The sequence below is a fragment of the Chinchilla lanigera genome, unplaced genomic scaffold (assembly GCF_000276665.1).
Source record: "Chinchilla lanigera isolate Chin_1 unplaced genomic scaffold, ChiLan1.0 scaffold00048, whole genome shotgun sequence".
Classification (NCBI taxonomy): Eukaryota; Metazoa; Chordata; class Mammalia; order Rodentia; family Chinchillidae; genus Chinchilla; species Chinchilla lanigera.
In genome coordinates this window covers 4,595,321-4,618,582 of record NW_004955449.1, presented here as the reverse complement: position 1 = coordinate 4,618,582, position 23,262 = coordinate 4,595,321, and the positions used below count along the sequence as shown (strand labels likewise).

Sequence of the window (23,262 nt, the reverse complement as noted above, 5' to 3'; positions counted from 1 at the left end):
TTCTTAGGCAACAAATATGACGTCCAAATTTTTTTGAGATTTATTGTGTATAAAGGATTTGTTTCATAGACATAACATGTGAAATATAAAATGAATTAGAAAAGATATACAATATGTCTGAAGTGATTATTCGTTCTTTTAGGTTGGGAAATGAAGACCATCAGCCTGAAGTCCCAATTCTTTACCATGATGTAACGTCTCTTTTGCTCATCCAGATCTTAATGATGCCACAACCCTTACGCAAAGGTATGGCTTTGTAATGCAGGTACTTAGATGAGGTACTAGATATTATAACTAGCCTAGAGATTATACAAACAAGTGTCACACTCAGTTCGATGGGAATTTTTTTTGTGAAAAATAGCATTTTTTTATTAGTATGTGGCAATTGTATCCAAGATGACAATGAAATAAAGGTACTTTTTAAAAAAATTGTATTCATTTCAGCTTATTAGTCTAATGACATGGGGAAGACTATTGAAAATCCTTGTGTTAAAAAAATTAAAGTGATACTACAAATGAAAATTTGAACAGTAGAACAAACCTCTCTGCCTCCTGAAAGTTCTGCCACCTTCCCAACAAGGCCGTACACTAGTGACTAAGCCTTTCATGTATGGGCATTTAAGATCCAAACCAGAACATTGCACTGTTTTCATAAAACTGCTGCTGGGCACAGCAGTACACACCTGTAATCCCAGTGCTCGGGAGGCTGAGTCAGGAGTATCACAAGTTCAAAGCCAGCGTGGGCTACATAGTGAGTTGAAGGCCAACTTGAATCACATAGCAAGACCCTGTCAAAAACAAAGCAAATCAAATCAAATGTGCTGTCACATAGTATAATATATTGCTCATGTCATTATAGTGATAAATTCCTTTTCAAATTTAGGGCCAGGCCCCCCTCCCCAAATTCGCATTTTCTATTTAGTTTTGTTTTTTGCCTTTTACATGTTGAGTATTGTTTAAAGACCTATACTTAAACTATATTGGGAAGTTCAGAGCTTAGTTATATTAAGTAACTTTAATTTTCCTCAGACAGCTTTTTGGAATGTGAGAAATGCCAAATAATAGGGATAGTATTGTTAATAAAAATTTTCACTTTGTACCCCAGTGGACAAAATAGTTAACAATTGGTAGTCTTTATTGTGACTGTAGTATTTTGTTTCTTACTTTTTGTCTTTGTTTTGCAGTGCTGAGCATTGTTTGTGTTTTTATTGTAGAAGTACGTACTTGTATAACTGTAGTTACTGGTGGCTAGAAAAGGAGAGGGAGGAAAGTTTTACTGTTTCTATATATTAGATTTTAAATGGTTCCCACCGTTTTATCTGAAAATAGGTTGCCATAGAGACCTACCTGGATATCTCATAAGCTTGTTAAGCAATGTTTAGATTAAAAGACACTTTTACATCGATTGTCTCATCAGAAGCTCAAGTTAAATGTATTAAACACAAATATTTGTTTTTCTTTGTTTTTTTTTTTTATGTCCTTGAGTCTTACCCATCATACAGAAAGTGAAAAGCAGAGTTTGATGAACACCTGTGTCCTACCAATTACCAGTTCATGGCCAGCCTTGTTTTAGTTATGCTTTAACCCAGTAGTGGTGAGCCTGTGGCAGGCATTTTATTTGTTCTTCTTTTAAGACCAAAGATGTTAATGTATGAGGTTTTTTTTTTTTTTTTTTTTAACTGAAACCTCAGTATTTAGGTTTAATTGCAGTGCTGGCACTTTGAGATAAATAAGTGGGTTTTGGATTGTAGTTTGGGTACTTGTCTCTAAAAGGTTTGCCATCGCTATCCTACTCTGTTCTCTCCTCCCTCCATCCCTTGGTTATTTTGGAGCAAATTCAACACATCACATCATCTTATCTATATATTCTTAAGCAGGTATCTCTAAAATATAAAGATCCTTTTTTTGAGGGGGATAATGCCAGTGTGTCTCTTACTGTAATAATTTTTAAAAAAATTTAAACATTAACTATATTGTGATGACTCTGTGTGTATTTTTTTCTGAAAACTCCATAACTCTTACACATTTTCAAAAGGATCTTGATCCCTAACAAGTTAATTATTTATATAGTCTATAGAGAATTCTTGGACATAGGCAAATAGTTTTATAGTGAGGAATAGCAATAAGGAGGTTGCATTTGCAACTGCAGAATTAGCAGATTATAGTGGGATGAGGAAACAGTATGCAGAGAAAGCTTTCAAGAGTTAATGGGTAGAGAAAACAGAAGATGTATGTGAGAATAATTCAAAGGGATTGCTTATTGTTTTTAAGATAGGGCTGTGAACATGTTTAAAAGTTTGTCATTTCTCCACTCTTCACTTAATCACTTCTTGAGATCTGTTAGTGCAAGAGATACCTTCTCCTGGAAGCCTTTCTCTTAGGTATCCTTTGTTCTTGTTCCTGTAATAATTTGCCCATACTTCTGACACTTGTCTTTTTGTCATAATATCTCCCTCTGTAGATTTTCAGATCCTCCAGGACAAGAGCCATTTTATATAAACACCTGGTGCATAGTTTATAATATCCTCAGTAAATGTTTGCAGAGGAATGGATGTTTTAAAAATTCAGTGGTCTTGCTTTCTGCTAAATTGCTTATTTTCCGTTTTGAAATTCAAGAAAGCTATGACTTTCATTTGAATCTTTAGATCTTCTGTTGTGATCACTTCTGTATAATGTTCTTTGAGAATGTTGGGAGTTTATTAGAACCAAACTTCAGTGGTTTGAAGTCTACCCAAGGGCATAGCATTAAGTACCTTATTAGTTGCTAGATGGACTTGAGATCTTTTATTGGTTCTATTTTGATTAAAACAAATAAAGTCTTGTTAAACTGTTTGAGTTCTTTACTCATCAAGGAGCAAATAGATTCCAGCTTATCACACAGAAAAGCACATCACTAAGTAATTTTTATTGTAGACTAGAATGCTTGGAGGATCAGAACTATGTAGTTAGCAACTCCAGCTCATGAAAAGAAAACTAAGAAGATTTGATGTTTATGTGTGATATATGCAAAGTATTCTTGATACCAGTGGAATAGTATGGTCAAAAATTTTTATCACAATAATTTTAGGATAAGCATGAAATATCTAGTAGCTGTTTCTTGTATACTTTTTATGTAGGAGTTTTATTATTTAAACTTCCAATCTATTTTGTCCTGGAAGAAATTTGCAACGTTTTGTATTATTTTAATTCTAAATTAGTTTTTGGCAAAAGAACTTATAAAAACATTTGAATCTTATTTATATTCTTATTTTTACCTCTACTAAGGATGTACCTGTAGACAGTTAGGTAAATAAGGCTGTATTTAATAACTGTTTCTCCAGGAGACTGCTCATTTCTTGGAAAACTCAACACAAATCATAGAGTGGGTACTTGCTAAATGTTCAATTTTCTGACTCCTCAATATGCTTCATCATTAAAGAAAATCTGGTTTATTCAGTTTTTGTTGGTATGACATGAAAGTCAAGCCTTTGTCCTAGATGATTTTAGTGCCCTTCGGACTATTTATTCCATTTCTAGGATTTTATCTTGATGGAGAAAGATAGGAAATATGGGCAAAGATTTATACATAATGTTTATTAAAATATTTTAATTTCATGAATTGTGACATTTCAAATTTTTAATGTGAATTGTACATAAATAACAAAATGATAACATGTACTGAGTTAGATATGGTGCCTCTATAGTAGTTTAGTGCTCATAGCACTTGAGAATAGTAAGTCAAGGATGTAAGTTATATTCATAATCCTGGGGAAAAATTTACTTTTTAAGTCCCAGACTTATATTTCCAAATCTTGTCACTGAATACAGTCTGCCTCTAAGGCATTTCAAGTAGATTTCGTTCAACTGCCTTACATTTTGCTCATGATTTTTGTTTTAAACATACTGAGACTAAATATCTATCCTTTTCTTCCTTTTTGAATATGTTAATAATTGCGTTTGAAGTGCTTTGTCCTCTTTATCTAATACACACTTAACTTCATGTGAGTGATTACTTTTTTTTTAATTCCCCAAAGACACTCATTTCACACATGGCAAATATTCAATGAACATACACCCATACATACATACATTTATTTATGCATTCATTCTTTTTTTTTCTTTGAGATATGGTCTCTCTATGTAGTTCAGGCTGGCCTTGGACTTGTAGGGACCCTCCTGTCTTAGCCTCCCTAGTGCTAGGATTTCAGGCATGTGCCACCATGCCTGGCACAATAAATATATATTTTTATTATTCTAGTTTATTAGTACATGTGCTTAGTACATAATGTTTACATTCCTTGTGGGAAGTTCGTACATGCACATAACACATCTTAATTCCTTTCTGTCTTCTTACCTTTTCTTCCTCCCCCTCCCCATCTCTTTATCTCCTTTTTGCGGGGTACGTGTTTGCAGTACATAATGTTTACATTCCTTGTGTGGAGTTGGTACAGGTACATAACACAAATAAATAATTTTAAAGAATGAGTGAATGTGGAAATTCAAACTTAGGCTGTTGTGATTTATCTGCTAATTTTGATGTTTAAAAAATGATAAAGTCAAAGTGATTAAAGTGGAAATTAGTGCTTTTCTATGACAAATAGCTACAATTCTGATTATAATAGCTATTAATTTTTTAGTGTAGTACTTTTTTTAGAGAGAGTGTCTCCCTACATAATTCAGGCTGGCCTTGAATTCCCTATGTAGCCTAGACTGGCCTTGAACTTGCAGTGATCCTCTTGCCTCAGCCTTCTGAGTGCTGGGATTACAGGCATTTGCCACCATACTTGTTTTTTTTTTTTTTTTTGAGACAGGGATTCACTATGCAGTTCAGGCTGGCCTTGAGCTCACTTTGTAGCCCAGGCTAGTCTCGAACTCACAACGATCCTCCTGCCTCAGCCTCCCAAGTGCTGGGATTATAGACATGTGCCAGTATGCCCAGCCTTGCCACCATACTTAGTGTATTACTTTTTAATAAAAAGTATGGTTTACAAAATGAGAAGAAGCCATGTGTTAGTGGTGTTTCTAGGCAAAATAAATGAAGGGAACCTTGGCATTTGCAACAATGTGGATAAACGTGGAGGACATTATGCTAAATGAATTAAGCTAGTCACAGAGCAGAAAATAGAGTGTGTCTTCATGTCCTCCAGGGCACGGTTCCAGGACACTTCTCTACAGCCCAAAAAGATACTAAAATTTGAAGATGCTCATGTCCCTTATAGGAAGTACTTAAATAATACCTAATGCAATGTCAATGCTGTGTAAATAGTTGTTACACTGTGTTGTTTAGGGAGCATGAGAAGAAAAGGTTTGTACCTGTTAGACATAAGTTTCCTTCCAAAATATTTTCTGTCTGCAGTTGATTGATTCCACAGATGGGGAACTTGTAGATACAGGGGGCCAGTGGTGCTAGACAGAGGTATCTACAAGCTATAATGTAATGTAGAATCTAAGAGTCAAACTCAGAAAAGAGAGTAGAAGAGTGTTTACAAGGGATAAGGAGAAGGGGCAGTGCAGAGATACTGGTGGTCAAAGGCACACATTTTCAGTAGAAGATGAATAAGTTATGGATTGTACTTATCCTATGTGAAGTATATGGGCTTTTTAATAATGCAGTGTTGTATATTTGCAATTTGCTGAGAGTTGGTCTTAAGCCTTCTCACCACACACAGAAAGGTAGTTATGTGAAGTGGTGGATATGGTAATTAGCTTGATTGTAGCAGTCATTTATAATATATCCTTATATTAAACTATCAGTTATACTCCCAGTATATACATTTGTTGTCAGTTATACTTCAGGAAAGCCAGAAGTGGGAGATTAGTCTAGCTGTAACAAGGAATGTAGATTGCGGAGGTCTAGGAGGTGATACAAATACCTGACACTGCAGAAAAGAATTAATGAGAAAGCCTACTTGCAAGGTTGGGCCTCAGCTGGCTTCAGGGGACTTGGATTTTGGATGGAAATCTACCATTTTCAGAGCTAGTGAGAATCAGTATCCTAATCTTTTTGTTCAAACAATATACTTTGTACAGCACATCTTTTTTTTCTGCCTGAAAATCTGGAATTTTGTATGTGCTAGACAGAGGGTACTTGAAAACCTGCCACCAGTACAAACCATGGGCATTGACTCCTGAAGGATCTCTCTAATGACATTCCTGGTGTACATGTCATGTGTGATTCTACGAGGAGAGCGGACTCGAAAAATTTCTTCTCGACTTCAATGTGCCTTTTCTGTTTGCTGATTTTAACTTGTAGCCTTTTGCTGTCATAAATCATAGTTATTAGTAGGGCTTTATCCTGAGTCTGATGAGTTCTAGTGAACCATTGAACCCAGAAGTGGTCCTGGAGACCCAACAAAACCAAGTAGGCTGAGATGGTAGTTCTAGTCAAGAAAGTAGTCTGATCCAGGTTGTTGGGACCGATGTGAGAGGTATTTAAAAAGTGGAATTGGGGATTATTTTCATGTGGGAAAAAGAGACAGAAACATATGAAGGATACCTACAAATTTCTTACTCTAGCAACTGATTAAATGGAAATACCCATTTCCTGGGTAAGCAGCATAATATAATAAAAGGAATATTGAATCTGAAGAAAAATATGAGTTTTAGAATTCTGAATGCTTATTAGCTTTGATACCACAAGCACATCTTTTGGAAAGTCACTTGTCCAATTGAGACTGTTTTGAGGACTGAATGAGACATTTGAGAAAATTTTTAAGTTATTAAGTAAACATAAATGTTAATTATGGTCATTAAGCTATCATTTATTAAGTACTTAGAACGTTTCAGAAGGGGCCAGCCACTTTATGTATTGTTATTACTATTTTGTATTGCTGTAGTTTTCATTGAATTCTGAACCTCAATTAGTAACCTAAAGATTACCATTTCTTTTTTTAACTTTATAAGATCTATATCATGTTTTATAGTATACTATTCTTTTTTTTTTTTTAATCTTTTTTTGGGGGGGTACTGGGCATCAAACTGAGGACCTTTCATTTGCTAGGCGGGTGCTTATGCCATTGAGCTATATCCCCGGCCCCCAGTATACTATTCTTTTTTTTTTCCCTAACCGGGAACCAAACTCATGACCTTGCGCTTGCCAGGCAGGTGCTTTTGCCGCTGAGCTAAATCCCCAGCCCCAGTATACTATTCTTTTTTTTTGTTTGTTTTTTTTTGTTTTTTTTGCTTTTTCTCCGGTACCGGGAACCGAACTCACGACCTTGCGCTTGTCAGGCAGGCGCTTTTGCCGCTGAGCTAAATCCCCAGCCCCCCCAGTATACTATTCTTGATAAGCTCTTTCCCCTAGTAGAGGTTGATGATGTGTTGGTTAAACACAAACTCCCAAATATTGTTGACCTGCAACCAGTGAGGGGATTTTCCCAGGTTTCACAGTGGCTTGAACTCTCTAGTCTTTTGAAAAATAGCAAACTTTCCATTCTGCTGAATGCTTCTAAATGCCATTCTGTGGATGCATAGAAGAATTTTGCTTTCATAATTTCAGATCTACTGGGGAGCAAATATAACATTATAATTTCAGTTTATTAACTATTTAAGTGTTGAACAAAAGCAAATTACATCTGCAAGGAAAGGCATATGTTTGTGAAATTATCTTGTGTACAATATACCTGTATTCCAAATATAGGTATAATGATTAGATATAATGATGTTCTCTTTCTCTTGTAGAACACTTTACCTGCATTGTGAAGGTGCTTTTCACCCTGCTGTACACGCAGGCTCTTGCAGCACTTTCAGTTAAATGCAGTGAGGAAGATAGGTCAGCCTGGAAACATGTGGGAGCTCTCAAAAAGGTTAGTCTCTTTTTTGAGTTTGTCATTTAGTAGTTTAGGGAAACTCATAAAAATCGTACCATTTCAGTGAACATAGTGATAAAATGTCTGTAGGCTTAACCTGTTTTATTTATCAGTCCTGTTTTTCTTCTTTTTTCTCTATCCCCAAACACCATCCATAGGTAGTTTTGTGACGCAACTTTTTTTTGGTTCTGGGGATTGAACCCAGGGCCTTGTGCATGCTGGGCAGCCACTTTAACACTAAGCCCTCACCACTTCTACATGTAAAAATTTTAGCTGTTTCTTAATTATGCCCCTCTTAAGTGATTCTTTTTTTAGAATGCACACAGGCAGACAGATATACGCAGGATTACTGAATAGTACAATAAATGTTTAAATTAATTAAAAATATTTACTACAGTAAATTGTCATTAATTCCCCTGAAAATTCCCTCACTCTGAATGCACTTACTCCATTTTTCTTCCCACTTCTCGAGGCAGTTCTGAAAGTCCTTATTCTTGAGTATCTTTAGTTGCACGGTTATGGCTGCTTCAGTGCCCTGAATGGATTTGAAGTGTTTTACTTTTCATGGTCATTTTGGCTATGTGGAAGAGCCACAAATCATATTCTGCCAGATCCAATAAGTAAAGTAGATGAAGACACACCAAAATATTTTGATGAGTCTGCCTTTCTGTTCAATGGCACTTGCACCAGCAATCACTGTGTGTTTTATTGCATCTTATAAAGACACTAAGATACTCATGAAACACAACTTTGAGAACTGCTTTCAGAAAGTGGCAAGAATGATTGGATAAGTGTGTTTCAAGCAAAGGGGAGTATTTTCAGGGAGTTAATGCCAATGTGTTATTTTACTGTAACATTTTTATAAATTAAACATTAACCATATATTTTGATCACTCTATGTGCGTGTGTATAAATTCAAAGCAGTTTCCTTTAAATTATATAAACAATTTAGAAAAATTGTGTAAATTTAGTTAAATATTTTTAATGACGGGTACAAATGAAATACTCTGGGATCAAAGACATGACTGCTGTAGTTGGTTTGGGTCAGGGTTTGATAAAAAAAGAAAAATACTTAAGTATTTTATGACAAGTAGGTAGGAAAAATAATAAATATAGTGTGAATTAGATCTTTTGATATTTTCAGAGTCTTTAAAGGGTTTATAAAGGGTTTTTGTTAGAATTACATTTACTTGTATCAAAGCAAAGAGAACCCTGTCTTCTTCAATATTTTTTTCCCTAGTACTTAGCTGATTCTTGGATAATTTTGCCTTCTGTGGTTATCTTTATTTTTTCTGAATGCTATCTAATCTGATAATTGTGTTATTAATAGTGAAATATAATTCTAATCAAGTGCATTAGATTTTTATGTCATATTATTGTTTAAATGTTTCCTTAGTGCACTGTCTGATCATGAAAAATTATACACTTAAAACTTGCTGATATAATTTGAATCTAAATATATCCATTTAAGAATTTGCTAAAATGAAAATTTAATGTTAGAATTAAACAATTATAAATCAGTGATGGGAGTAACATGTTGTAATTTAATTTAGGTACCTATTATGTTAGTTTTGTCAAATTCATAATTGATAGGTACTTTTAAAAATACTTAATAGAGTACTATGAGCCATGTTCTTGTCACAACATAAATTAGAATTATATTAGCTTACAGCTATATAAATTACTTTAGTGAATGAAACAAAAAATTATGATGGTTGGTTTACCATGTTACTAGCTTTTTCTACATTTAGATACATAACAGTAAATAATAACAGTGAGTATATTTATGATTAATGAAATGTATCATTGTAGCTTTTATGAGTACTTAGATTTCTGCACAATTCATTTCTCTTTTTTCCTTCCATTTTCTTTGTTAAGTTCTTTACTTTTTAAAAAGTTCCCCCCCCAACTATTTTTAACCTGTAAGCCTGTGTATCTGATTTATTTCACTTAGCATTATGGTCTCAGGTACAATCATTTTCTACAAATGACTCAAGTTTATCCTTCTTCATGGCAGAGTAGTAGTCCATTGTGTATAAATGCATTTTCTTTGTCCATACACCTATTGATGGATTATACGCCAAGAAGCACTATAATTTTGACAAAGCATTGTATTCAACATAAATCCTCCTGTATCTCTCAATTCTCAATCCTTTTGTTTATTTAACCCACTTACTTTTGCTACCTTTCCCTTAGGATTCTTCTGATCTTGATGCTAGATCTTTTATCCATATTCACAGGAGTTTTTTCATAGGCTTCATGAGCCTGCTCTTTCATTTAGCCATAAATTGCCTATGTGAGATAGGGTCTTTTAAGAGTTCTGTGTGTGGAGTTATCACTCCAACCTCCACCCAATACTGCTTTAGTGAGCAGAGTTCTCAAAACAAGCCAAGGATTGTATCCCTGTATTTGACTTTCTGATTTGATATAGAACTTATCATATGTGCAGTAAATGCTTAAAATACACTTGATAATGAATTAAAAGGTAATTATTACTCAGTAACTTACATGGGTGATCTGAATACGAAGTCGTATTTTTTGAAATACTTTGATGTTGCTACATTCTATAACTCTTTAATTCAAAAGAATATCCTAAATTTAGAAAGCTTTTAGGCTAAATTGTATATTTAGAGAGTCTGAAATATATAACATTGATTAATAAATAGTAAATCCATGGTTACATTTTCTTTTGATTTTTCTACATTTTGAGTTTAACTGAATTTTACATATTTAAGTAATTTGTTTAAGTGAAGTTTTTAAAGGTACAGTATATTGCTGAGTTTTTTTGTTTTGTTTTGCTTGGTCTTTTTTGAGACAGGGTTTTGTTACTCATTTCAGGTTTGCCTTGAACTCCCTTTGTACCCCAGATGGCCCTCAAACTCACAGCAATCCTCCTGCCTCAGACTTCCGAGTGCTGGGATTACAGGCATGTGCCACCATGCCCCACTCTGTTGTGGCTTTTATATTCTTGTCCAGGGTGTTGATTCTTGGCCAGTATATATAACTTATAGGTCTTCGTACTTAGCAAGTGATGGTCCCGTTGATTAAGTAGACAAGGATGAAGTGAGTTACGTGGTTCAAGGAGAACAGTAGCAATGGTTAGGGACATTTTTATAGTGTAGAAGCAATATATATTCACTGCCAAGTGAATATAGCGGAAAGCAGAGGAGTAATTTAAAGTTACACAAAGGATTATTTATCAAAAAGAACATTTCCAAGTGAGTTCCAAAGTCAAAAGTTTCATTGCTATCAAAATAAATTCCACCCGTTAGCTGGCAGGCCTTTATTGCTCAGATATTTGTTATGAAGAGGAATACGTGGAATATAGAAAGTGTAGTTTCTTACATTTGGGAATTTATAGTCGAGAATACAATAACATGATGAAACAATGAGGAGCTATAGAAATGTCAAGTATCAGATAGCAAATTCTATGATCTAGGTTATCATGGCATAAAAATTCAAGGTAAATTGTATTTTATGGTGTTTATTCAATTTACACACACACATATAAATACATATATTTTTAAAGTATAGTTAAACTGGGCATGGTGGCACATGCTTCTAATCCCAGCACTTAGAGGCTGATGTAGGATGATCACCGTGAGTTCGAGGTCCCCCTGAACTACAAGGCAAGACCCTGACTCCAAAAGAAAAAAAAGGATAGTTAATAAGTTTAGTAAATGACATCATAGCAAAATTATTACTTTATCCCATTTTACTATGATTTGCATGTTATATTCTAATATTTCAGTGACTGTCAAAAGAGGTGAATTTCTTTATGTGTAAAGATTTTATTTAAATAAGTGGAAATAGTCATTAAACCTATGTTGCAGACTGTAATTTAATGTAAATATCTGTATATTCTGTAATATGTCTATTATCTTATTTTATTTTTATAGTAAATTGTTTTAACAAATCCTCTTTCAAGGAAGTTGAAGAAAGTTGTAAAGTAAAAAACATTTGTGATCCAAATAGATTTTCTTCTATTATATGCATATATAATTTGCACTATTATAAAAAATACATATATACTTTTCAGATCACATTGTAAACATTTTCCATATAGTTCCTTTTTGTCATATTCACTGCCTATGAAAAATATTTTGCTGAGTCCTTATTCTATAATTTAGGTAGCTGCCTCATTTTTTTTTGTTTTTTCTAACTTTTTTGTGATTATTATGTTACAGTGAATGTCTTGTGCATTTGGTTTTCAAAAAAGTATTTCCATAGGATGAATTAAAAGCATGATTTACGTATGTTCATTTGCTTATACATTCTGTAATTCATATACTGTGTTTTAAAGACCTACTGTAGTAGCTTGGGCAACCTACATAATTTCATTGTGAATCCAGAGTTGTATACTTTTGCCCAGATTTTAAAGAATTCAGGCTCATATACTTGTGTAAAAGTATTATTTTTGATTCAAGTTTTTTGTAATTTTTAATGGCCCAGATGACTAATACTCTAAATTTTTTCCAGAATGCGTGTGATGCAGAAAAGTCTTATGAAGTGCTGTTGAGCTTTGTTATGAGCGAACTTTCTAAAGGGAAATTATACCATGAAGAAGGGACTCAAGAGTGTACAATGGTATGCTTTTACTAAGATCAGATGTAATAATTTTTGAGCAAGAATAGATTTTTATTGTCATTATGAGTGTAATTTTAAAGCTACATCTATTATAGAATGAATTGTTCAAATTTTCTTTTTTAACTTTAGGTCAGTCCTGTTGCTTGGTCACCTGAATCCATGGAAAAATACTTACAAGACTTCTGCTTACCTTTCCTTAGAATCACCAGCCTTCTTCAGCACCACCTTTTTGGGGAAGATTTACCTAGTTGCCAGGTATAATTTGGGGTACAAAGTAGGGAGCCTTGTTTTTACAATAAGCCAATTTTTAAAATTATTGATGTATTGTATAATACTATTTACGTTGATACATGTAAGTGTCATATGTTAGTCTACCTCAAAAGAATAAATATTTAAAATATTTACTATTTCTGCTGTAGTTAGTATTCACCCATTTTTATGGCAATATTACCAGTGTTGAGTATTTTAGCAGTTTTAGATTAGATCTGTGCTAATTCTTGCCCTGTACTTGAATAGGATCATAATTTCAGTATAATGATGTTACTACTAACATTATTCACTTCTAATGTCATTTTTTTTTTTTTTTTTTTGGTTTTGGTTTTTCTATGGTACCAGGAACCAAACTCACGACCTTGCGCTTGCCAGGCAGGCGCTTTGCCGCTGAGCTAAATCCCCAGCCCTCTAATGTCATTTTAAATATTTTATTGTTCAGAAAACAGATTGAAGGTGTGACGGTGTCCTTGTAATTTTTTTAAATAGCATTAAAATACTTGGTGTGTGGCTGATTGTGTTAAAACTTGGATGAATGAATTATTACTGGTTTAATCTATTTCACAGAACTGTGAGTGAGCAAGAAAGTAACACGGTAGGAAACCAGAAGAGAAGTAGTAACCCTAAACTGTGTTATTGGAATATGCGTCTGACATTGTATCCATTCAGTTCTAGGAAATTTGATGTAGGAATTAGGACATTCACCATACTTAATGGCTTCTGAAGCCTGAAGTATATCAGAATTAAACAATTTTTATTCCTTCTCTCCTAACTAATTGACCATCACATTGTATAGTTGGCTTGTTTGGTTTTACTAAGTACTTCAAGGTAAACTCTGCATATTTGTCATCAAAATATTCATTTTAGAGCTTTAAGATGTTGAACAAATATTCATCTGTTAGATATTTTCTTTCATAGTCCTTGAGAATTTTAACTTCAAAATGCATATTTCAGGCAGATGAGCACCCTTAAGTGTAAAGATTACTCAACTGAAATCAACTTTTTCCTTTATCAGCTCCATCTTCTTCCCATTTAAAGGGCATTGGTTGTGGTTCTTTCCATTCTTGCTTGTTGTTTATTTTTATTAGTGTACTTTTTCCCTATAAGTTGGAAAATATCCTGAGGCAGAGGCTCATGACCTAGGTGTTGAAAGTGATTGGAGTACCAACGAGGAGGCACACTGAGTTGGGAGCGTGAAAATAGTGTCAGACAGAGCAAGAGTCAGAGAGAAGGTAAAGCTGAATCACAGTGGATCTTGATCTAAATGTGACGGAATTTGGACCACTGACAGTTTGGACAAAAATGTGATGTCATTCAAATTTTATTTCAAGGTAAAACTTCATTGTAGTCTAAGACAGATTTCAGAAGTGAGGAATAGAGGGTTGGGTACAAAAAAAAAACATCTGGAAAAGGACATACTAGAAATAGAAGAGGATAGGGAATGATTTGATATTTCAGAGATAGAATAGTCAGGATTTGAAATGAAAGTATTTTTTATGTATTGAAATTGCAGGGCTAGGGGCTGGGGATTTAGCTCAGCGACAAAAGCACCTGCCTGGCAAGCGCAAGGTCGTGAGTTCGGTTCCCGGTACCAGAGAAAAACCAAAAAAAAAAAAAAACAAAAAACGAAATTGCAGGGCTAGTTGGATCATTTAAGAGGACCTACTTTAGTTCTAACGGGAGAAAAGTAGGGCTTCCGATAGAAGTTTGTTTAGCTGCCTAGATTCCCATCATGTATAATCTTACTGTGTGCGTGTGTGTGTGTTCACTTGCTGTTAATGTTTTATTCATTTTAGCCTTTTGTTTGTATTAGAGGGTGGGTGGGTGCATTGTTATACACATTAGAACTTTTGTGGATTTGACAATTGCTTTTCTATGTCATTTACTTCCACTTACAATATTTTGTTTCATCCATCCATGTTTCACACTTTTATCTAAAATATTTTATTAATATTTATTCTTTTGTTCCTTTTGATTTTAATTGCAAATCTATTCATTAAGCTTTGTACTTAAATTAATTTAAACTTCATAGCAACAATGAAGTATCTGTTGGCATCCCAACTCTATAGTCAAAGAAGCAGGCACAGAGAAATGAAGAGACTTACTCAAGGTTCCCAGCTACTAAGTTAAGCAGACATATTTAGTCTAGACTCTGAATGTGAACCATATATAGGCTATGCTGTTGCTTGCTATAGAGAACACTTTTTGAGAAATACAGGTCATTTTCTGTTAAGAACTTCTACAATACTACATTTGTATTCCCTTTGATCTCAGTATACCCTTAAAGATAGCTACTACTATACTATACTACTAAAGATAGCTTCTTATAATACGGTAATAATACAGTGATTTATTTACTGGTAGCTGTATATACATACTGGGATATCAAAAAAATGAAAACATCTCAAATGCCCATCAATGAGAAATGGGTTAAATCAGTTCTCATTTATCCATACAATGGAATACTCTGCAGAAAAGATAGGAAGTTTTCTATGTGTTGATGTAAAAAAAAGTAAAAATATATTAAATAACTAAAAGGAAAAATGTACTTAAATTATGTGCAGATAGAGGAGAAATGATATTAATATTTGCTATTATATGTATAAGGTACATATAATAAAATACATATAAGATACATTAATTTTGGCCAGTTCTTAGGAGTTGGGGTAGTGAGCTTGAGATTTGGATGGAAGAACAAAGTTGGTGGAAAGACTTTGTTTAATAATTATCTTTTTATAACTCTTGGTTTTTAAATATTGTAGATATATTACTATCACTGAATTTATAGAAAACAAAAAAGTTTATTTGGACTATGTGATGGATTCATATTTTTCAAAATTCAAAAAATACAAAAAGATGTTCTGTGAAAAAAACCTCCTTCGACCCATCTCCCTAGCCATTGAATTGATATCAGTTTCCTCTGTATTATTCCAGAGACATTTTATCTATACAAATAGATATATGTGTAAAGGACATTTTTTTTTCTTTTAGCTCTTTTTATACCCAGTGTTCTACTGTTGCGTTTTCCCCTCACAGTATACTTGGAGGTCATTTCATATTTAATATGAAGCCCTTGCTAATTAGGAGTTCAGAATATTTCAATATATAATATACTAGGATACATTTAATCAGTTCTCCATTAATAAACATTTGAATTGTTTCTAATTCTTTACTATTTACATGTATTATTATATTTGTAGGATCAGTTCTTAGAAGTGATTTTCTGTGTCAGTAGTTACATCTATTTTTAGTTTTTCTTTTGTTTTCTTTTTTGAGACAGGTAGAAGATCACAATGATCCTTCTACCATACCCTCCTGAGTGCTGAGATTATAGGTATGCACCACCACATGGCCTATTTATAGTTTTGTGTTTTTTTTGTTTTGTTTTTTTTCTCCGGTACCAGGAACCAAACTCATGACCTTGCACTTGCCAAGCAGGCGCTTTGCCGCTGAGCTAAATCCCCAGCCCCTATTTATAGTTTTGATGGTGCCAAACAGCTCTTCATTGAGGTTGTACCAGTTTAGATTAGCAACAGTAATAAATGAGAGTTTCTCTATTCTGGGACCTCGTTAGTGTGTTATCACCCTGATCTTTGCCTTTAGATCATTTGTCTAGATAAAATATTATCTCTAGGTAATATACTATATTTTTGTGTAGTTTTAATTTGGATTTTCCATTTTTGGAATCATGTGCATTTTCTTTCATATGACCTCTCTGTTACATAATGTTTCTTCAGAAAAAAATTAGAAAAACAAATTACTATTTGTTTTTTTTTTTTTTTTGGTACTGGGAATTGAACTCAGGACCTGCGCTTGCCAGGCAAGTGCTTATGCCGCTGAGCTATATCCCTGGCCACAAATTTGATCTTTTAAAAAGTGTCTCATGAATTTTTCTTTGTTTAGAATAATCTCTGATTGTTGAATATTTTGTCCAAGTTAGGAAAACTGAGTTTCTTTCATCAATTTTTCTGGAGTGAGAGTTCTCTCATTTTAATGATCCACACTTGGACTCAACATATGCTTCATGTGAAAGACCATGTAATCCTGAAGTATCCTATGAGAATCTGCCCCCAAATTATGTAGGTCTTTGTTAATTATCAGTTGTTGGATTTCCCCCATCATAAAAATTTGGAAAAACACTGTTTTTCTACTGTTAGTAGTTCTCACTTTCCCAAGTTATATTTGTGCCTTACATTTGAAAATAAATGCCCCCTCTCAGTAGAGCAGAAAGATCTACTATAAATATATTTGCACAAAAGAGCAGTTGACAAAATTGAAAGAAGAAATAGCAAATCTAGTTATAGTTGGAGACTTCATTGTACTTAGCAATCAGTAATCAGGAGATGAAAAAGCAACTGGGATAAAGACGACCTCAACACTGTCAATAATGATACAGTAGCACAATTCATATTTTTATAAGTATACATGGAACTAGTCGCTAGAATATACCATGTGTCATCAAGAAAATATATATCAGTAAATTTTTAAAAAGTGAATCATAAATCATGTTTCCTTAACCACACAGAGTAAAATTAGAAATCAGTAGCCAAAATAGAGAAAATGCCCAAATGTGCGATAAAGAACACATTTTAAAGTAACTTATAGATGAAACCGAAAACCACAAGGCAATTACAAAATATCTTTGAAAATGAAAGTACAACATAGAGAAGTTTAGGTTGCAGCTAAGCTAGTTCTTAGAGATTTATAACTTCAAAGGCTTGTATTTTATAAAAATGGTTAAACCAATTTATCTATGTTTCCAACATTTAGAATTATAGAGCAAATTAGATCCAGAAAGTATTATTAAAGAAATGTAGTTTCTCCTCAACCTGGTAAGTTGGAATAGACTCCTGTGTCAAAAGAGAGACTAACAAGAGAAAAGCGAGTTTTTTAGTATGTGCAGTGAATATCACATTGGAAGAAGCTCAGTGACAGTAACTCAAATCCATGGCTTAAACTGTGGCTTATAAAATATCCTCAACAAAGATCAATAAATTTTAGGAAAGTGACAAAACAAAGGAAAGCAGTTTTAGACTTTTCGAGAAGTAGGAAATTGTAGGAAGGTAAATATAAGGGAGTAAACTGGTGAAGCACCATTTGTTTGTAGTTCCCTGTGGGGCCGTATATGAGCTGGTAACAGCTGTCTCCAGTGAAGAGAACTTACGTCCTCTCTTAAAATGGAAGTAGGCTAGGGTACAAAGACACCTTCCTCAGTTTGCTGCTGCTTCAGCTCAAAAATATTTATGTCTAAGAGGCATATGTTGGAGTGACATATTCTAATTTCTTTTGTAAGTTAGAAAAAATTGAAATCATAACCAGAGGATAAATCAGTAAAGTTGTAATGGTGAAACAGTAGAGAGAAGAATGAATCTAAAATCTGGTTGTTTGCAAAGATCAACAAAGCAGATAAATCTAGATGACAGGAGCTCAACCAAGACAGAATTGGGCTGCCTGTCAGTGTAGTCAGTTCAAGCAGCATACCAACAGTTAATTCTTTATAATCTGTGATGCTATAAGCAAGAGGCTGACACTGGAGAAAATCTATGTTCCCCCATGGCATGGTGCACTGGTCAGGTGTGAGATGAATTAGTGCAGATATAGAGGTCATTTCACCCATCCTTGGAGACATAGGTTGATTCCATATTTTGGCTCTTGTGAATAAGGTTACAGTGAATATGGGCAAAACCAAATGGGTTTATTCTAGGAATTACCCTATTGATGTGACAAAAATCAGGTAATTTAATATATTAATAGTATAATAATTTAATATACTGTATTAATAGAATAAATGGAAAAAGTATATGATCTCAAAAGTCAAAGAAAAAGCATTGGACAAAAGTCCAGTACCTTTTCCTAGGGGAAAACAACAACAACAACAACAACAGGAAGTAGCCTTCACAAAACCAGGAATAGAAAAGAATTTCCTCAGAGTAATAAAGGGTATCTATGAAAAACCTACAGGTAAAACCAGTCATAGTGAACAATGAAAGACAAGAAACAAGAGTAGGAACATGACAAGGATGTCTGCTCTTCCCACCTTTTTTCAGCATTCTGCTAGCCTCCCTAGCAAGACAGACAAGAAAAATAAATAAAAAACATCCGAATTGGAAAGGCAGAGGTAAAATAGTCTCTGCTCACAAATTAGGTGCTGTTATATTTAAAATGTCATAAGGAATCTCAAAAAAATTATTAGAGCTAATAAACAAGTTCAAGGATACAAGATAAATGTATTTAAAGTTCAGTTGTATTTCTGTGTATTAGCAATGAGCAGTCAGGAATTTCATTTACAATAGAGGATGTGAAAATATTCTGGAATTGGACAATAGCAGTGCTGCCCCATTTTGTGAATATACTGAAACCCACTAGATTACATATTTTCAAAGGGTGACTTTTTCTTAATGTGGAACACTTATTTATGTTTCCAGTACAGAGCAGAACAACAAATAAAACCAGAACTGCTTGTAAACAAAAGAATGGTTGCTGCTGAATCTAGAATCATAGCAGTATCTCCTTTCAATAAATTAAATGATTGAGAAAAGGGTGACTTTTTTAATATGTGAATCATAAAATAGTTACATGTGCTAAAGACTTGTCTCCAACATATATTAAAAGTCTTATAACTTGATAATGAAGAAAAAAATCCAACACAAAGTGTGAAGAAAAATACAGACACTTTTTGATATATATGAGTGGCAAGAAGTAGATGAAGGGTGCTCAACATACTGTTCATAAGACAGGTAGAGATTAATATGAGCAAGAATACCAAGGGTTGGTGAGGAGTTGGAGTACTGGAATTCTCATTCTTTACTGGTAGGAATGCAAAATGGTGTAGTCAGCTGAAAAAGTTCAATCACTTTTAAAAATAAGCATATACTTAATTCAGCCAAACAGTTCTCACAGTATCTATCAAATGAAATGAAAACGTTCGTTCACATAAAGACTTTAAATAAATGCTCACAAAACACTAGCCCAGAATCCATGAATGCATGAATAAAATATGATATATTTGTACAGCAGAATACTATTAAGCAATTAAAAGGAACAGGACATTGATATACGTAACGACATGAATGAACCTCAAAATATTACTCTGAAAGATACCGAGAACAGAAGACTACTTACTGTATGATTCCACTTATATGAAGAATATTTGAAAATTCTTATTAAGTTTATTGGTACAGTTTAGATATACATATTTATCACATTTAGTGCAGGGAATTTGTACCTGTATATATCTTGTTCTTTTCCCATTCCCCTCCCCTTTCAACCCTTCTTCCCCTCCTTACTTACAAAGCTTTGTTTCCATTTTGTCCTTCCTTTACTACTTTTTTCTTTTCTCTTCCTCCTCCTCAGTCCTAGTTCCCCTTTCATTTGAACAGTGTATTTCTATTTTACAATGCCTTTTATATACTTTCATCCTTATGTATATTTTCAGTATCTCAAACCAGGGAAACAATGCCATATTTATACATGTGCCTGATTTATTTCATTTAAGAGTATGGTCTCAAGGTGCATCCATTTACATAGAAATGTCTCAAGTTTATCTTCTTTATGGCTGAGTAATACTCCATTGTATTAAAAAATGTGTCTCTTTTAAATCCATTCCTGGATAGATGGGCATTTGGGTTGTTTCCAGTATTTAGCTATTACAGACTATGTTGCTGTAAACATGGGTGTGTATTGCTGTGGTGTGATGTTTTTGATTCTTCCAGGAACATACCCAGAGGGGGAATAGCTGGGTCAAATGGACCCTGTAATCCTAGTTTGTTGAGCAGTCTCCACACTGATTTCCACAGTGGCTGCACCAGTCTGCACTTCCACCAACAGTGGAGAAGGTTCCATTTTCCCCACATCCCTGCCAGCATTTGTTATTCTTTCCGGGATGAGGTGGAATCTCAGTGTTGTTTTAATTTGCATCTCTTGAATGACCAATGATGTTGAACATTTTTCCACATATTTATTTTCCGTTTGTGTTTATTGCTCTGAGAAGTGTATATTATCTCAGCAGCCCATTTTTGGATTGGGTCTTTAAATTTGGGGGAGTCTAATTTTTTCAGTTCTTCATATGTTCTAAATATTTGTCCTTTGAGGGACAACTGGCTAAAATTTTTCCCTCTCTGAGTTGTCTTTTTACTCTGTTGGTAATTTGCTGTGCAAAACTTTTTAATAGTATCAGGTCCTAGTTATTGATTCCTTCAATATTTCTTGTGTGGTTAGGATTTTGTTCACAAAATCTTTGCCTATACCAATATCTTCAAGTGTTCTACCTATTCCTTCTTCCAACAGACTTGGTGTTTCTGTTTTAATATTTAGATCTTTGATCCATTTTGATTTTAGCTTAGTGCATGGTGAGAGACATGGTCTAGTTTTAGTCTCTGGCATGTGGAAAGCCAGTTTTTCTAGCACCATTCATTAAACAATAGAACGTGTTCATGTAAAGGCCATTTATGACAAACCGAGAGCCAACATCATACTAGATGGACAGAAACTGAAAACTTTCAATCTAAAATCAGGAGCAAGACAATGTTGTCCACTATCACCGCTCTTACTCAACATTATTTAGCACTGCCTCTTGTGAATTCCATGTTTTTATTATTAGTCTTTATCCACAACCCATGCCTTTTTAAACAAAAATAGTTTTATCTTTATCACAAATAAACTTTGTTTTCATAGAATAGCTGGCTTTTACAGACTAGTGATCACATATGTGACAACTCTATTTTAAAGATAAATGTAGCAAAGAAGCAAGTACTACGACACAGAGAGGTTAACTTTCCAAAGAAAAATATTTCTGTTGTAGTTGGAGAAATATATGATATTTCTGTTGTAGTTGGAGAAATATGATTTCTGTTGTAGCTGAAATAGTTCTGTTGAACAATATATGATATTTCTGTTGTAGTTGGAGAAATATGATTTCTGTTGTAGTTGAAATAGTTCTGTTGTATCTGTAGTTTCAGCTAGGAACCCTTTTTCTTTCACTCCTTCTACTCCCTTTATTTCAATTGACCAGTTAAGGTTTTCTTACTGCTCTAAAGTAATTGATGAGGATGACACTTACAATATCTATGGTAGAAAATGTTTTTGATGAAGTATCATGAGAGTTTTCTATTTCCTGTCTAAAAGGAAGAAGAAGAATATTCAGTTCTTGCCAGCTGCCTGGGACTTCTGCCAACATTTTACCAAACAGAACATCCATTCATCAGTGCCTCCTGTCTGGATTGGCCAGTTCCAGCATTTGATATTATAACCCAGTGGTGTTTTGAGATAAAATCATTTACTGAAAGACATGCAGAACAAGGGAAGGTATGTAAAGAGAATAGTACTCATTTGTCACAGTGAAGATATGCTAATAGATAACAGAATAATGAAGAATTTTAAATTTCATGTCATTTGTTCTTGGTAGTGTTTATTAAACTGATTAAATTTTAAAAATGGTTTGCTCATATAAAAATTACGAGTATAAAGCAGAAATATTTCAGTTAACAAAGGTAAGGTATTATTTTAGTTTGCTTTAGGTCAGCATATTTTTATTGAATTCCTTAAATAATCAGGATACTAGGCTTGGAAGATACAAAAGAATTTTAAGATAAGGAAGGAACTTGTATTCGTATTTGAAAAAATAATGCCTCACATTTGTAAAAAAAAGATTTAGGCTAGCAAATCTAAAAGATGCTATCTTTAACTTTAAAATGTGTTGAGCCTATGCTGCAAGCTCAGCTGGTGAAAAGGTTTTTATTGGACATGCATGAACTGAGAGTGGAGTGGGGCAGCAGTGGCTGGCTGTGAGTACCTTGGTTTGGTGTGAAGAATTTCTCCTATAGGTAGAACTACATCTTTTGAGAAATGGAATATGATAAAAATAGTATTTTAGGGAGATAATTAGAAGGCTTTTTTTTTTTAAAGACAGGGCCTTGCTATGTAGTTTAGGCTGCTCTTGACCTACGGTGTAGCCCAGGCTGACCTCAGACTTACAGTGAATCTCCTGTCTCAGCCTCCCAAGTGATGGGATTATAGGTGTGCGCCACCATGCCCAGTCATTCTGGTGGCTTTTTAATAGGAAAGATAGAAAACAGAGATTGTTTAGGTGGTATAGAAAGTCTGGGCTATTTTTCTGTTACTAAAAATTATAAAGTAACTAATGCACAGAATTGTATATGGTGACCAGAAGCTCATGACTATAAGATCTTACACTCAAATAATCAGGAGACTCTGACTATACTGTTATAGTTCTGATAGGAATATGCTCCTGCTTAAGCATCTTCTTGGTGCTCCATTGCTTGTTGGGGAAGATAACGACTCCTTGCATGGCAGACAAGGACCTTCACCATCTTGCCTTTCCATCCTCATGTTAAACCACTCTTCTGCTGTTGCCTTCCTCAAATCACAAGAGGATGTGTCTGAAGTGTATCACATGTTTTTAAACTTCTGTAGTGTTCTTATTGCTGTCATTTTTATCTAAACCAGCCTTTCTACTCTTCCATTACATTCATCACGTTTTGAGGCTGTTAACTCAGCTGTGAACATTGGTCTGATAGTCCACCTCCTGTACAGTTCTAATCCCAGCTATACTTTTATCTCTAACCCTTGCCATATTTATCGTACTTTTTTCTTTTCATCT

The 23,262-nt window shown here is 34.0% G+C and overlaps 1 protein-coding gene across 1 annotated transcript in view; it reads left to right on the top strand.

Annotated features, from left to right (window-relative positions):
• Positions 1-23,262, top strand: part of Ubr3 (ubiquitin protein ligase E3 component n-recognin 3 (putative)) — a 190,361-nt gene that overhangs the window by 154,892 nt on the left and 12,207 nt on the right. The window contains exons 33-37 of the mRNA XM_013518691.1: positions 143-246; positions 7,660-7,784; positions 12,267-12,374; positions 12,504-12,629; positions 21,768-21,947. Coding sequence (XP_013374145.1) covers positions 143-246; positions 7,660-7,784; positions 12,267-12,374; positions 12,504-12,629; positions 21,768-21,947 — 643 coding nt within the window. The remainder of the gene's footprint in view (positions 1-142; positions 247-7,659; positions 7,785-12,266; positions 12,375-12,503; positions 12,630-21,767; positions 21,948-23,262) is intronic.